At 36.8% G+C, this 16,646-nt stretch overlaps 1 protein-coding gene across 1 annotated transcript in view; it reads right to left on the reverse strand.

The window, feature by feature from the left end:
- The window catches only part of Mcm6 (minichromosome maintenance complex component 6), a 31,829-nt gene that overhangs the window by 2,532 nt on the left and 12,651 nt on the right, over window positions 1-16,646 (reverse strand). The window contains exons 8-16 of the mRNA XM_003478720.5: window positions 15,801-15,942; window positions 12,797-12,938; window positions 11,864-11,971; window positions 10,893-11,048; window positions 9,429-9,557; window positions 7,283-7,444; window positions 3,475-3,610; window positions 2,863-3,018; window positions 511-650 (exon numbers count right to left, since the gene is read on the reverse strand). Coding sequence (XP_003478768.1) covers window positions 511-650; window positions 2,863-3,018; window positions 3,475-3,610; window positions 7,283-7,444; window positions 9,429-9,557; window positions 10,893-11,048; window positions 11,864-11,971; window positions 12,797-12,938; window positions 15,801-15,942 — 1,271 coding nt within the window. The remainder of the gene's footprint in view (window positions 1-510; window positions 651-2,862; window positions 3,019-3,474; window positions 3,611-7,282; window positions 7,445-9,428; window positions 9,558-10,892; window positions 11,049-11,863; window positions 11,972-12,796; window positions 12,939-15,800; window positions 15,943-16,646) is intronic.

Here is a 16,646-nt window from a genome sequence, read left to right on the forward strand (position 1 = left end):
GTCGGTACCAAGGATCGAACTCACGACTGCCTGCTTGCAAGGCAGGCGCTTATGCCGCTGAGCTAAATCCCTAGCCCCAAGACCAATTTTATGGAATAAAAAGAAACAAACAAAAACATTTTCCTAATGAACCTATACATATAAAAAAACAAACTATCTGGGTGTGGTGCCACACACCTGCAATCCCAGTCATAAGATGCTGAGGCAGGACGAACCTTGCAAGTTCAAGACCAGCCTGGGCTACAAAGTGAGTTCAAGCCTAGCCTAAACTGCATAGTGAGACCCTGTCTCAAAAAGACAAAAAAGTAGACAAAAAAAAAAGATTAATTAGGGCTGGGGATTTAGCTCAGCGGCATAAAGCGCCTGCCTAGCAAGCAGGCAGTCGTGAGTTCGATCCCTGGTACCAATAAAAAGGAAAAAGACAAAAAACAAACAAACAACAACAAAAAACCAGAAAACTAAAGATACAAATTCCTCCCTCAATATTACAGCAAGCAGTTATGTACGTACATAGCGTGTGAGTCGATGAATGACTTTCTCTATGATTCTCTTTTTATTTATAAGTTCCTCTTCAGAGTCTATTTCTGATTCAATTTCCTTCAAGTACCAGTTAACAAGTTCACTCCTCTTTAATGCTGACTCATCCTCCTCTGCAACAAAAAATAGTTAAAAGAATTATCTTTTAGCACAGTATATTGTCAGTTCTTGAGGTTTGCATACACAAGACAATGTACAAATTATATAACCTACAATTTGTCAGGAATCTACCTAAAGCTTGAAAAAACCTCTTATTGCTTATATTAAAATATACCTTACTTGATCTACAATTATAATTGAGAAGAACCTAATAAAAGAGATTATAACAAACAAGTTTCCTAAAGCTATTGAGATTTCAAAGTGCTGTGTGAGGATCTTGTCGTCTTACGCTTTTATTTGCCAACAGCAACTAAAAATATTAATTAGGAGTGAACTATCACCAAGCAAAATGTAACATTTCCTCTTTAAAAAGGGGAAGATTTTATGGAATGGAGTGACAGTGGAATTCACAGTCATTCATTCAAAATTAAAACTTATGAATTTATTCTCCCAATGTCTATCTATAAACTTAACTGCTGCTTTATAAAGTTTAAGGTGGAACTGGCAAAAAAGGCTATAACCTGGATAACATAACCATCACAGAAATAAAGTGTATAAGAAAAAACTCTATAGCTTTTATTCTATCAGTTGCAAATTAAAAACCAAAATAAAAATTCTAGGGGGCCAGATGTAGAGCCGACAGGCAAAGCACACCTAAGTGTTCACAAGCCCTGAGCTCAATACCCAGCAACACAGACACACATGGAATGTTTAAATTTGAAATTCTATTTCAATTTCCTTCAAGTACCAGTTAATAATAGTGTCTTTGACAAGTTCTAATATGGTTGACTGAAATTTCAATAGTTGTCAAGTGCTCCTGGTAAGTGATTTTGGGGTTTATGGCTATAAAGAGAACAGCTATTTACTTGAGTACTGAGAATAACTTATTTCACTGGGGTTAGGAAATAAGGCTCACTGGAAATTACCTGCCAAATGCATTTTCTAGTTGAAATAGTATCTGCTCCCCCAATGGTTTGCTTTGCTTAAAACTTAATTTTAGCTGTCCGAGCCAGGTGAGATGACACATGCCTGAGAGCCTCAAGAAGGAGGATTTTGAGTTCAAGCCAAGCCTGGGAACTGACTCTGTCTCAAAACAATAATTTTTAAAAAAGAGCTGCAGATGTGTTTTAGTCCAAAGGTCCTAGATTCAAAATCCCCAGGACCATAAAACAACAAACACCAAAAACAAAACAAGGTGAGTATGGTGGTGCATGGCTGTAATTCAAGCACTTGGCAGGGCAAGGCAGGAGGATGCCATGAGTTCAAGACCAGCCTGCGCTACCATCTCAAAAAGCAAAGCCAACCAACCAACCAAACAAAAAATCCCAGCAAAAACAAAAACTTGTATGAAGGAGAGTGAGGGCAATGTATGCCCAGAAGCTAGCAGAATCATCCTTTCAAACAAGAATGACCTGATGCTTAACTATAAGAAGTTTAATTTCTACTCCTTCCCCTCACATTTCTCCGTTAGCCTTGTGACTATAGGATGATAAACCCTGAATTGCATGGTAAAACAGTTAAGGGTAAGAAATGTTCTACTGTCCAGATAACACGCTTTCCTGGTGGATAGATACTTCCTTTCTAGTCTGCCATATCTTAAGCTCAACTTGCTCATGAAGTATAAACATACTGGGAATCCATCTGTTTTGAACAGTCACAATAAGTATAGTAATTTACATCTAACATTTGTAACGAACAGCTGTATGTATTTCTTTATAAATTACTACCCCCCCCCCATTTTTTTTTTTTGAGATAGTGTCTTGCTATGTGGTTTAGACTGGCCTTGATGGGGCTGGGAATTTAGCTCAGCGGCATAAGCGCCTGCCTTGCAAGCCTGTGGTCTTGAGTTCGATCCCTGGTACCGGTAAAAAAGTAGACTGGCCTTGAACGCACTGTGTAGCCCAGGCTGGCCTCAAACTCAAGGTGATCCTCCTGCCTCAGTCTCCCACCTGCTGGAATTACAGGCATGCACCACTACACCTGGCCATATCAAAACCAAATATTCTGCTTCAAAATTATTTAATAGGACAAGGACATTAAGAATAATCCACAGCCCTTTACCTGACAACAAACTTATGGGGAAATGTTCAGGCTGCCAAATTATGCTACTTCATACATTTCTTTTGCTACAATGAAACTATGTAAGAATCCATCATTTCTTCTGGCCAAATGATAGTGTTTAGCAACAGCTTATGCAATGACTAAAGAGACAAGCAATAACCTCACCTTCTTCCATTTTTCTGAGGTGAAGTACAATAAGGTTAGAGATTCGGCAATATTCTGAGAAGCCCAGCCTTAAGGAGGCTTTGGAAGCAGCATCTTTATTTACGTCTTCATTGTAGCCATTGATTCCATTCATAGGTGGAGAGCTGTCAGCAGAGCCTAAGTGAAAAATTAATCACCTGAGTCTTATTTTCATACCTTCAAATTTTCCTTATCAATAATTCACAAATATTATTTATATTTAAAATTAATTCCAGAATACACATATAGTTAAACACAGCACATAATTATTTTACAAATAAATCAAGAAGCAAATTTATAAACTCTATTAGTGAAAACAACCAATTTGGTTGGAAATGTGAGATACACATAATAATACAAAGTTGGAGGCCAAAGGACACGTTTATACTACTATTCTGGTGTATTTTCAGTCTTAAGCATACTTTTTTTATAGCAACTACTGAACTGTACTTTAACTTATAAATACATTTCAACATCCACCATTGCCCTTTTGCTACACATATTTCATAACCACCACCAAGTACACATGGACTATATTACATCCCAAACAAAATTTTGATCTGTAACTCACAAATAGCCAAGTAAACATCTCACCGTTCACACCACCTGGACCCTCATCGACCTCCATCTGGGTCTCTTCTTCTTGATCTAGATTGACATCGGGAGTTTCCACACGGATGATTGACTTATTTAGTAGCCGAAAAGCTTCCTTCACATGTTTTGGCTGGACCTACACCAGTAACGATGAAGTAAGGCAGTTACAACATTAGTCTTGACGTATCAAACAAATAAAAATATGCACACACAATATGAGACAACACTTTATATACAAAAAGTCTGTAAAGAAAAGTTTGGAACACTACTGAGTGAAACAAAAGGTAAGTGGTAGGACAGTGATATTTGTGGTAACCATCAGACTTTCAAAAATTTTTGCTTTTTAAAAAACATTCTGAAGACCTAGCAGGTACTTCACTACCACTAAAGGTATAGCCATGTTAATGTCTCTGGACAGTGAACTGTGAGCAAAACACTCATTTCTGAATAGAAGGTTAAGAGGTAGTAGGTGCTCACCACCTTTTCTCTTCTCTGAATGCGGTCATCATAGAAGCTTATGTTAAGACTGATCCTTTTTATCAGCCCAAATCTTAGTGACACAAAGGGCTATGTTGATTAAACAGACATGTACTGTGAATAAAATAGGTTTTTGTTTAAAGCAGTTTTTTTTCTTTTTAAGTAGCACAATCTATTCTGTTCAAATTGCATTTTCTTTTCTCCCTTGTTTCTTTCTTGACAGGGTCTCTATGATCTAGATGGCCATGAACTTGTTATATAGCCCAGACTGGTCTCAAATGTATAACCCTCCTGCCTCAGTCTCCTGAGTGTTAGGATTACAGATGTGTACCAATATGTCTGGCTTGCTAGGTTTTTTTTGTTTTGTTTTGTTTTTTTGAGAAAGGATCTCACTATGCAGTTGAGGCTGGCCTTGAGCTCACTTTGTAGTCTATCTGGTCTCAAACTCCCAAATCCTTGTGCCTCAGCCTCCTGAGTGCTGGGGTCACCACCCCCAGATAACTGCTAGGTTCTTAAACAGGAAAACGATGTCAACCCTCCCAGTAATATAGCCTGTAATCCCAATACTCAGGAGGCTGAGGCAGGAGGATCGTTGTGAATTCGAGACCAGCCTAGGCTACAAAGTGAGCTCAAGGCCGGCCTGAACTGCATGGTGAGACCCTGTCTCAAAAAGACACACACACACATACAAAAAAAAAAAAAAAAAAAAAAAAAGTCTTAAATTCTTTTATAATCCTACAGGAAAGCCTTTCTAAAATAAGTAATAAAAACTGACAACAAAGATAAACATAAAAGGAAATGAAAACAGCTCTTTCCTAGGGAAGTGGTGGTAATGGACAGGGCCTCACTAGGTAGTCAAGTTGGCCTCAAACTTGTGACCCTCTGCCTGAGCCTTCTAAGTGCTGGTATTACAGCCACATGCCACAATACTTAACTAGGATTATGTCCAGCTAAAAAACTGTTCTTGAATATAAAGATACTCCATTCAGAAAACACTTGTGGATGTATGATATCTGTATTTACTCTCCCAGCATGTGAATTTGCTGCCTATTTAAAGACGTAAGTACAAATGTTACATGGTTTTAAGAATTCCCCTTTTGGGGGCTGGGGATTTAGCTTGGCGGCATAAGCACCTACTTTGCAAGCAGGCAGTTGTGAGTTCGATCCCCGGTACCAATAAAAAGGAAAAAGACCAAAAAAACAAACAAACAAAAAAAGAATTCCCCCTTTAATATGAATCTCCAGATTTCAATATATGCTCCTTTAAATACTCAACCACTTTTGCTTTTCACCTATATTCTAGAAAGCCCTTTACCCAAGGTCCTTCTTCTATTGAAATTTCACACATCCTGCAAGGATTATGTTAAAATAAAATATTGGCACCTTCATAAACCATCCTGCTTCTTTAAGAATATGGAAAGTTATCTCTGTATTTTGTTTGTGATGCTCTTATCAGAATATTTCTTTCATTTTTTACATGCTTAATACATGTCTTAGTTCCACTAAGATTAGGAGCAATAGAAGGCAGACACTTTTATTCATCTTCTATCCATCCCACACAAGTGTCTGTTAAATGCTAGGTAAATCAAAGACCCAATAACGTAGTGTAAAAGTACTTTGTCATCCTAACCAAAAAGAACAGTGCTAGAGGCATCACAATACTAGGTTTCAAAATACACTGCAAAGCCATAATAATAAAACAGCACATTACTAGCACAAAAATGTAGACCAATGGATTAAACAGTGAATACAGAAATAAACCCTTATCAATTAAAGGCATCTGGCTCTAAAGGGACCAAAAACAGATATTGTATAAGATAATCTCTTCAACAAGAATCAACATATAGGATATCAAATTAAAAAGCAAAAGAATCAGAGTGAAGAGCTAGTTATAGGATAGGAGCAAATCTTTGCTGGTTACTCTTCTGACAGATGATTCATACCCAAAACATACAAAGAACTCAAAAAACTTACCAAAACCACAAGTAATTCAATCAATGACTGGTAAATAAATGCAACAGATACTTCTCACACACACACAAAAAGCCATTAAGTATATGAAATACACTTCAATATCTGTAGCCTTTACAGAAATGCAAATCAAAACTAATGTATATCGATTCACTCTAGTCACAATAGCTATCCCAAAAAATATAAAAAAATGCCAAGTGTGGGGATGCACACCTATAATCCTAGCACTCAGCAGGCTGGACAGGAGGACCACAAATCCAGGGCAACTGTGACGACAGAGTAAGTTTAAGGAGCCATGGATAGAACTCAGCAGCAAAAGCACCTGCCTGGCAAGCACAAGGTCCTCAGTTTGATTCCTACTACAAAACAAAACACACACACACACACACACACACACACACACACACACACACACACACACACACAGTAAGTTCAAGGGCAGCTTGAACCACATAGCAAGACTGTCTCTTTTTTTTTGTCTTTTTCGTTTTTATCGGTACCAGGGATCGAACTCACGACTGCCTGCTTGCAGGGCAGGAGCTTTATGCTGCTGAGCTAAATCCCCAGCCCCGCAAGACTGTATCAAAACATCACAAACATAAAAAATCCCAACCAAAAAAACCAGTGAATGCAAGCAAGAATGCAGGAAAAAAAGAAATCTTTTTACACTGTTGATGGGAAGGAATGTAAATTAGGTAATCACTATAGGAATTAGCATAGAGATTTCTGAAAAAACTAAAAACAGAGGTATCATTTGATCCAGCACAAAATAATTAACATCACCATACTACAGATATATATGCATACCAATCTTTACTGCAGAGCAATTCACAATAGCTAAGCTACAGAAGCAGCCTAGATATTAGTTAATGAATGGATAAATAAAATGGGAGTATTATTCAGCCATATGAACAAAAAGCATGCCCATCCAAAGGAAAATCAGACCTGAATTTTATACAAACCTAACTGAAATTAATTAAGCTCAGAAAGTCAGATATCACATGTATGAGCTGGCCATGCTGATACCAACATTGTAAGTCTAGCACTTGAGAGGCTGAGACAGGAAGATTTTGAGTTCAAAGTTGGTATAGACTATATATACAGCAATATTCTATCTCAATCAAATCAAACCAAAAAACATCCAAATCCAAAACCCAACCCATCTCATGTTTTCTCTCAAATGCAGAATCTGGGGGAAAAATAAATAAGCAAATAAAAATTAAAAAAGATGACAGGTAAGTAGAAGGGACAGTGTCAGAGAAGCAGCAGATTCAAGAATGTCTTCTATGAAAGTTAAAAACGTGCCTAGGAGCCAGCAATTCAATTTCTCTTCATCCTCATTATGTCAAAACGACCCTACCTCATCACAGCAATGCATACGGGCCATCGCTTCAGAAAGACGGATCATGCTCTCCAGCTGTCGCACTGTGATCCTCCATGAAGACTTGGTTACCCCAGAACCATCCCGCTGGCGAAGACGTTTATACTGTTCTACAATGAAGTCCTCTGACTCTTTGGAAATCTGTTTCAAAACAATGAAGTTAGAGAAACATTCCTACTTTATGAGAACTGCATTAAACGCAAGTTTAACCCAGGCATGATGGTATATGCTTGCAATCCTAGCACTTGGGAGGCTGAGGAAGGAGGACTGCTTTTAGTTGGAGGTCATTTTGGGTTACACAGGGAGTTCCAGGGCCAGCCTGAGCTATGTAGCGAAACTCTGACTCAATAAACAAAATCCTCACAAAACAAAACAAATGACAAAAACACATTTAAAAGTATTCCAGCTAAAAGCCAGGCTAAGGCAGGAAGATAGTAAGTTTGAACTTAGCCTATATGACATAGTAAGAGCTTGTTTCCAAATAAAAAATAAGAAAAGGATAGGGATGTAATTCAGTGCGAAGCCCTTTAGTTCAGTCTCTAGTATTGCCAAAATAAACAGAGAGGCTTGAGACTTGGAAATCACTGATACCAAATTACTACAGAAACGCCTTTTAAAGAAACTAGTAGTAAGGAGGCCTATGAGCTCCATGTACTAGTTGTATAAACACGACAGTAGACTTGTATTTAACCAAAGGATCATGTATTTCTAAGTGATGTTTAACAAGCTGAAGTAATGGAATAAGATGTAATGACTTTTACACCACAGGATGTCACAACTTATTTGACAAATTAATGCTTAATTATCCTTAAGACTCAAATTAACTCATGCTGCCTTTGGGCTAAAGAAGTCAATATATATGTATCAGTTATTTCAGTCAGCCTTTTGTTTAGTCTTTTGAGACAGGGTTTTAATAGTTCAAGCTGGCCTTGAACTCACTTTGTAGCCCAGGCTGGCCTTTAACTCATAGTAATCCTCCTGCCTCAGCCTCTCAAGTGTTGGGATTTCAGCGTGTCACTACATCTGGCCAGTAAGCCTTTTATCCAAGAGATCTTCAGTTTTTCAGAACAAGGGGCTCAGTATATTAAAAGCATTTCGAGGTCATGGAGCAACCAGTGTGGAGCTAGAGAACACAAAATCACACACAGCCCTTTGGTTTTAAATGACTGTCTTTCTTAAATGACAGGGAGAACCAATATCACAGATTATCATGTGAAGCTGGTAGATAATTATCAGCTCAAGAGAACTCTTCAAAGTCAAACAATAGAGCCGGAGATTTAGCCCAGCTGCTAAGTGCCTGCCTGGCAAGCATAAGGTCATGAGTTCGATACCAGGCACCAAAATCAATCAATCAATCAGTCAAACAATAGTATAAAAATCTCATGTAGAATGAAACAAATGTATTCTTTTTGTATTCTATTTTAGGAAAATGCCATGCAGCAAAACATGTACATTGCGGGCATTTATTTAATATATCCATCCAGTTGAATATCCTGGGGCTAGTACAGATTCAGAACAATGAACTACAATCAATTACTATAAAATATAGTCCACATTCATCACAACAGTTTAGTGGAAATCTCATGTTTTTGTCAAAGATGTAACAGTTTTCAGTATACTATTGATTTGGGCATACAAACAATTTTGAGATTCTTAGTAATAATCGTTAAATAAAAGGATGAACTAATTTGTCAATTTTCCAACACTCTTACAGAAAAAAATCTTTTCATTAGTGCCTAGCAATAAGTAGAATTATTTAGAATTAAACAAGGAGCTGGAGGTTTAGCTCAGCAGCATAAGTGCCTGCCTTGCAAGCAGGCAGTCGTGAGTTCGATCCCCGGTACTGATAAAAAGAAAAAAGAAAAAAAAATAAAAAATAAAAATAAAAAAAATAATAAAAATAGAATTAAGCAAGAAATCTTCAGCACTCCTGCCTGGCAAGTTTGAGTTTGATAATCATTAGAAACAAAGCACAGCACAAGAAACCTCCCTTCTCAAGTATCTTGGAAGAAACATCCTGTCATTCAAAAAATAAATAGAAACTTAAAATTCAGGGAGATTAAAAAACAAGCATAAATTCAGGTGGTTTGCACTATGCCTTATCCTAATACAAAAGGGCAATTACCTTGGGTTTAAACTGTCTTGCAAAAAGAAGGTATCTCCTGATGTCATCAAGGGAATAGACACGATCAATCGATTCCTCCATTCTTGAATGCAAGTCTACTATTCTTCTGGCAATAGCATAATCTGTAACCTAATTCAAAACAAGGAACACCTTTCAATCCGTCACTGCAACTGAGAACCCCAGGAATGACAGAGTTAAAAAATAAGCTCATATGCCTCTGAAAGAAGTATTAATAGATAAGAAGTTTGAGACAGTCTGTAAATCTGACTTAAAAATCAAACTTATAAATGCATATCTATGTTCCAGAATACAAATATACTTGAAAGAGTTAATGAGTTTAATTACTGCAGGAGAACACATATAGAGCCCTTGGTATAAGCCAAATGCTTGTGCTTTAAATATACCTAGTAATAGTAACCCATGCAGGGGCTGGGGATTTAGCTCAGCGGCATAAGCGCCTGCCTTGCAAGCAGGCAGTCGTGAGTTCGATCCCTGGTACCGATAAAAACGAAAAAGACAAAAAAAAAAAAAAAAAAAAAGTAACCCATGCAAATCCTCAAAAACATAGAGATATTAATCCTTATTAACAGATATACAAACTGAAGCCAAGAAGTGGGATTTTGGTTCACAAATTTCATACAGTTTTGGCTGCAAAATGAGTTGGACTAGAACTGAATCAAATTCAATGATTTAGTTCAACATTGCCCTTACGGGGGGGGGGGGGGGGGGGGGAATCTGGTTTAGTTTGTGACCAGAATTGTGGAGAGAACTGAGTTCATGAACTGAGGTACCACTGTAATTTGCCCAAGTTGACTTATGAAGTGGTGAAGACTGAATTTGAACACTAGCCTCAGAATATGTGACCTTAACCATGTGTTATGAAGGTATTCATTACAGAATTGTTAACAATGGGGAAAATTTATAAAGATAGCAAATGATAAAGCAAATGGGGCAAAATGTTACTATGTGAGTCAGGCAAAGGCTATTTGGGTGTTTAATACACTGCTTCTTCCAATTTTTGTTCTATTACAAATTTATTTGTTTCCCTGGTAACAAGAGTTCTGGAATGTGCCCAATGAATTGGAGGACTTCCATGTTCAATACTAAAAGTACAGTCTCCAATACAAACTGTCATTTTGTACTTGTGTGCATCTGAACTGTATAATGTTATTAAATATTTTTAAGTATAAATAACTAGAATGTTTCAGTTTTCTTAAGCAAATGGTTAAAAAAATAAAGAAAACCATAAAACCAAACTCTTTAAAAATACAGTTGGTATGATTATAAGCCAATCATCGATTTTTTCCTTATAAAAATGAAAATCAAAATACTTGATAGTATTCCTATTAAACAGAACCAGCAATCCAAGTAACTTTATTTTGGAGCTGCTAACACAGTCTTGTCACTCATGTATTCAAATTAGAAACAAAAAATGAAGTTAAGAGCAATATTCTATATGATTACCTCATTACATTCATCCACCAGAATAAAGAAGAGATCAAACCGGGACATAATGGGAGCAGACAAATTTATATTCTGTTTCAGTGACTTTGATCTGTCATAGTGTCCACTGATTGGGTTTGCTGCTGCCAAAATGGACGTCCTGGCATTCAGAGTAGCCTGACCACAAAAGAAGAATTGTGAGGTTTACAATGAAACCCAGAATGGCCAATAAACATACAACAACAACAATAAAAAACTTCATTCATAATCAACTAAATGGAAGCCAAAATAATAGAAATCATGTGTCATCTATTTAATTACCAAATTCAACTCAGATAACATAATGCAATAAACAGGAACTCCTTTATAAAGCACCTGCCTCAAGCGGTAGGTCATGAGTTCGACGCCCCCCCCCCATACCAAACAAACAAACAGTATGTGTTATCCTTTAAGTCAGCAGTTAGGAATTTGTCTTATAGTTAGGTGTAGGAGAACATGTACTGAAGGATGTTTACTATAGGTATAATATTGTTCATAATTTAAGACTGAAAGTGTTGCTGCTGTAGTATGAAGAACCAAGCTGTGTAAGAGTTAATCTAGAATGTGCTGGTATACAAAGACTGCCAAGAAAAATTGTAACATTTCGGTAAGGGGAATATATACAATGCACACCTGAGTCTGTACTGTCCTAGGCATTAAAAGGAACAGTTTTTACTTTAGCTTATCATTTAAATTTTAACATTTGCTGCTTTTTTGCTCTAACTAAAAGCTTTGTTCATGAAAAGTGATCCTAAAAATTTACCAATACTTCCTGTATTTTAGGCTATGGCAATATCCCAAACAGTTTGAATGATGAATTCTTGGGGTTGTATTTTCCATTTTAATAAGTAGCATTTTGTCTTAAAGTAATGCATTTTATCAAAGTGAATTTCTCTAGCACTACATTAACCTACTAGACTAAGGAACAATGTGATACAAGTGGACATACATACCTTCACTCCTGCTTTAGTGATGGAAATCGTCTGCTGCTCCATAGCTTCATGAATAGCAACTTGGTCCCGCACATCCATTTTATCAAATTCATCAATACAACACACGCCCTATAACCAAACATTTACCATAAAGCAGCTGCCTTATAGACATAAAATGACAAACTCACCAAGTCTGCTACTACAAAGATTCTCCAAAAAAATCAGAAAACAGGTAAACATGCCTAATTCCCTCTGTTATGCAAGACAGTTTAATAGTCCCTATAGCTAGAGGGAGCAATACACTTTACTCACTATAAAAGCAAAGCTAAAATGCACACTTACTCTACTTTTACTTAACATCAAAACATTTTGTAAACCAGTGTTAAGAAATCCTGTGGTTATCTCAGCATTAATTTTAGGCTGGGGAAGTAAAGGGTAAAGGTAGAATATAATGGGGGTAAGCTTATTTACCTATGCATATGCATTCACAGATCTATGTGATAATTCAGCATCTGGGAGGCTGAGGCAAAATTGCCACAAGTTTGAGGACAGCCTCTGCTGCATAATGAATTCAAGGCCAGCCTGAACTACACAGCAAGACCCTGTCTCAAAAAACCGAACAACAATAAAACATAGTCTAACTGATCTATGTCAAATACACATACAATATAATAATGTGCCTGTGTGTGGACCTACTTAGAGATGTCATTTGCAAAGGAAAAAAATATGGCAAGTACTAGTATAGCAATGACCTATGCTCAGGTTAAACATTTTAGGCAGCACACAAAGTGCTAATTTACGATAATCCCAACTAATTCTAGGTTAATAGAACTGAATTATGTACTAAAGAAAGCCTTTTTCATAAGGACATCTTTTAATGGAGGTTGTAGGCCTTCACTGTTAGGGGAAGGGTATTTGAACTTTTTTGTATCCAAGAGTGTAAGACGTTCTTACATTATCAGCCAGCATCAAAGCTCCAGCCTCAATAACAAACTCATGAGATTCTTCATCTCTCACGACGGCTGCTGTTAAGCCGGCAGCACTGGATGCCTTGCCACTGGTGTAGACAGCTCTGGGGCTGAACTCTTCCACGTGCCTGTTCAAGGTCATCATAAGCTCATTAATATGTGAATATGCAGCATCCTTTCCAGGAGTATCAGCTAACAGGGCCTATGTCAATGAAGAGCCTACGTTTCCAAAAGATCATCTGATAGTAGCAGAAGGCTCAAGCAGTTCTTAACAGGAAGTCTTAGGTCTTTTTGCTCCCTAAAATGATTTAAAGATTACTAGACAAAAATACCAATTTTAAAAGATATCCATAATAATAAATTTTGGCCCAATAATCTATTATAAAATTTTGCAATTAAGAACAAAAGAAGTACAGAAATATAAGATTAACTTAACATCCTAAAAATTAATATGTCATATTAATAAAGGACCAAGTCATACAACCACCCTAACAGATGAAGAAAAGCATTTGACCTTAGGAATACAACACACTACACAAAACCTGATAAATGATTTTTCTTTAACCTGATAAAAAGCATCTATAAATACCCACAGATAAAACCATGTTTAGATATTAAAGGCTGAATGCTTTGCTTTGCCCTTAATATCAGGAACACGACACACATGCCATTCCTGCCAGTTTAACATTATACTGCAATCTCTAGCTAGAGCAATTTAGGCAAGAAAAAGGCATCCAGATCAGAAAGCAAGATTCCCGGGGCTGGGGATTTAGCTCAGCAGCATAAGCACCTGCCTTGTAAGCAGGCAGTTGTGAGTTCGATCCCTGGTACCGATAAAAATGAAAAAGACAAAAAAAAAAAAAAAAAAAAAGATTTCTCCATTATCATTATTTGTAAATACGTGATCCTGTATATAGAAATCCTATGGAAAGTTTCAGTTTGGGAAGATGAACTGTGAACGTAAATAAAAATGATTAAACCAGTAACTCTTAAGTATACTTTACCACCAAAAAAGGTGGGAAGAAAAACCCTTACAATGCTCAGAGCAGCACTATTCATAAAAGCCAAGAAAATACAAACACTCCAAATGTCTATTTTTCTGAGGACTAGATAAATTAATGTACTCGAAACATATATGATGGGGTATTATTTACAATAAAAGGAAATTAAATATTGATCCACACTGTAACATGGCTAATCTTCAAAATTTATGCTAAGAAGAAATCAGGCATTACATATTGTATGATTCCACTTACACGAAGTGTTTTGATAGACAGTGAAGCAGATGACCAGTTCCACTTACCTGTTTATAAAAGGAAGGATGAGGAGTGCTACTAACGGGCAGGTACAAGATTTCTTTTTGGGTAATGACAATGTTTTAGGCTTGGTTCAGTGATGTATGTACAATTCTATAAATGTATTAGAAGCACTGGTATACTTTATAACAGTGAATTTTGTGGTATGTAAATTATATTGTATATTATATTGTATAATTATATTGTAAAGATGCTAAAACATTAGGTAGAAAAGATCCCCAAAAATCATGTACTATAATACTATTACTAGAGGTAACATTACAGTACTTTTTTGGGGGGACTCAGTGGAACAGAGGGCAATGGGAAAAAAAACAGGATTGTACCTTCAAGTCTAAAACCAAGTCTAGAAGAGCACATGACTCAAGTGTCAGAGTGCTTCTCTAGTATATATATAAAAGGCTCTGGGTTTGATCCCTCAGATGGCAAAAATAAAACATAAAGCCCCCTAGTTTATAATAATATTTCAAGGAAATATTAAATAATAAAACTCCAAACCAACTTAAAATGTTCTACCATAGTACCATATTTCAAATTTCCTCAACAAACATAGGGGAAATATCAATATAAAACCCTTTAAACAAGTAACAGATCTAGGGAAATTATTTTGTACATTATACCAATAAAAAAGACAATTATGAAAATAAACATAGGAAACATTTAGGATAAATTAAAATTAGAAATAAGGCAGAGATGGTGGTAAACTCCTGTAATCCTACCACTTTGGAAAACTGAGGCAGAAGGATTTTAATTTTGTCTTTTTGTGTTTTATTGAGACACGCTCCCATGATGTAATTCAGGCTGGCCTTACACTCACTGCAGTCCTCACGACTCAAATTTCCCAAGTGCTGTGATTAAAGGTATGTACTACCCTGTATGGCTTACAGTTCTTAAACCCATTCTGGAGGCTGAGTTCAAGGCCAACCTGGAGAAATTACGGTACAGTTTCAAAAACAAGGGCTTTGAATGCAGTTCAGTGTGAAGGCTCAGGGTTCACTTCCAAGCACCAAAAAGAAAGAAGAAAAAAAATCTGACACACATTTACAGTATCAAAAACACAAACTAATGTATTCACCTATTTTTTGGTCTTTTTGAGACAGTGTCTCGCTATGGAGCCTAGGTTGGCCTTGAACTCACATTGTTCCTCTTGCTGCTGGGATTATCAGTGTCCACTACCACACCTGCCTTCATTTATTCACTTCACTGGCCAGATTATACAAAGAAGACTGCAAAATTGAGATTCTAGGAAAGATTTTTCCTACCTCAAAAAATATTGGCTGGATATAGTAGTGCACACTTGTAATCCCAGCTATTTGGGAGGCTGAAAGCAGAATGATCACAAGTTTGAGGCCAGCTTAGACAATTTAGTGAGATCGTATCTCAGTAAAAAATAGTCAGGTGTGACAGCATACACCTGTAATCTCGGAATTTGGAAAGCTGTGGCAGAAAGGATAGTTGTGAGTTTAAGGTCAACCTACACAAAAAAAGAAAAGAAAAATGGCTTGAAGAGTTAGTTCAGCATTAGCAGTCAGACACTGTTATGTCCTCTTTATAAGATATGTGCAACTCAGTGATAATTTTATACACTTCCTACCCTAGTATGGACTACATTCTTGGTAACACCACAAGTCAGGAACTACAGTCTTTCCTGCTGTTATTCCTTAGGTAAAAACGTACTTGAGAAACTGACTCTTAGCTGTACTTGGGTCACCAACAATGCACACATTTATGTCTCCTCGAAGAGAGGTTCCTTCTCCTGTTGTCTTTGGAACCCCACCAAAGAGCATCAGCAGGACACCCCGCTTTACTTCATCATTGCCTAAAATGAAAAGATACAAATGAAAAACCATGTGTTCAACCTGAAGTTAAACAATTGCAGAGGAAACTACAAGGGCATGTTTATCAATCAAAAGGCAGGAATAGCTGGTGTAAAGCATGAGCCTGTGGTACAAACACCTGGCTGCTGATCTTGGTTCTGTTCTGTGGACTTACCTAATCACTATCATTTCAGTGCCTTCTTCTGTATCACACATGCCCTAAGAACCCATGCTTTATGTCTATGAACCTTTTCTCAACCATAAGTCCTGCTTCCTGCAAAAAACCTTTTCTGATGTCTTAGCCCTCAAAGACCTCTTCTTATTAATGAACTACATCCACCATTACCTACCACATTTACTAGTATCTTTTTTGTTTTTGGTGTGCTCAAGATTGAACTCCATATGCTAGGCAAGCTTTTACCACTGAGCTAAACTACCATGATCATTTGCTAGTTCTTATTAATGGCAGCTTTCCAGTTCTACAGTGTGATCTGGTCCTTGATTTTCTTCTATATACCCGTACTGAATAAACAAACACCCTAACCAAACTGATACAGACTAAATACAGTGAAGGCAATTTATAGCTATTTCTAATAACTATTCTTAAATCCAGTACTTAAAAAAAACAGGTTTCTTTTTTTTTTTTTTTTTTTTTTAGCATTTTTTTTATCGGTACCAGGGATTGAACTCACGACCGCCTGCTTGC

The sequence above is a fragment of the Cavia porcellus genome, unplaced genomic scaffold (assembly GCF_034190915.1).
Source record: "Cavia porcellus strain 051 isolate PalLab524CR breed Dunkin Hartley unplaced genomic scaffold, mCavPor4.1 scaffold_12, whole genome shotgun sequence".
In the NCBI taxonomy this organism is placed as follows: domain Eukaryota; kingdom Metazoa; phylum Chordata; class Mammalia; order Rodentia; family Caviidae; genus Cavia; species Cavia porcellus.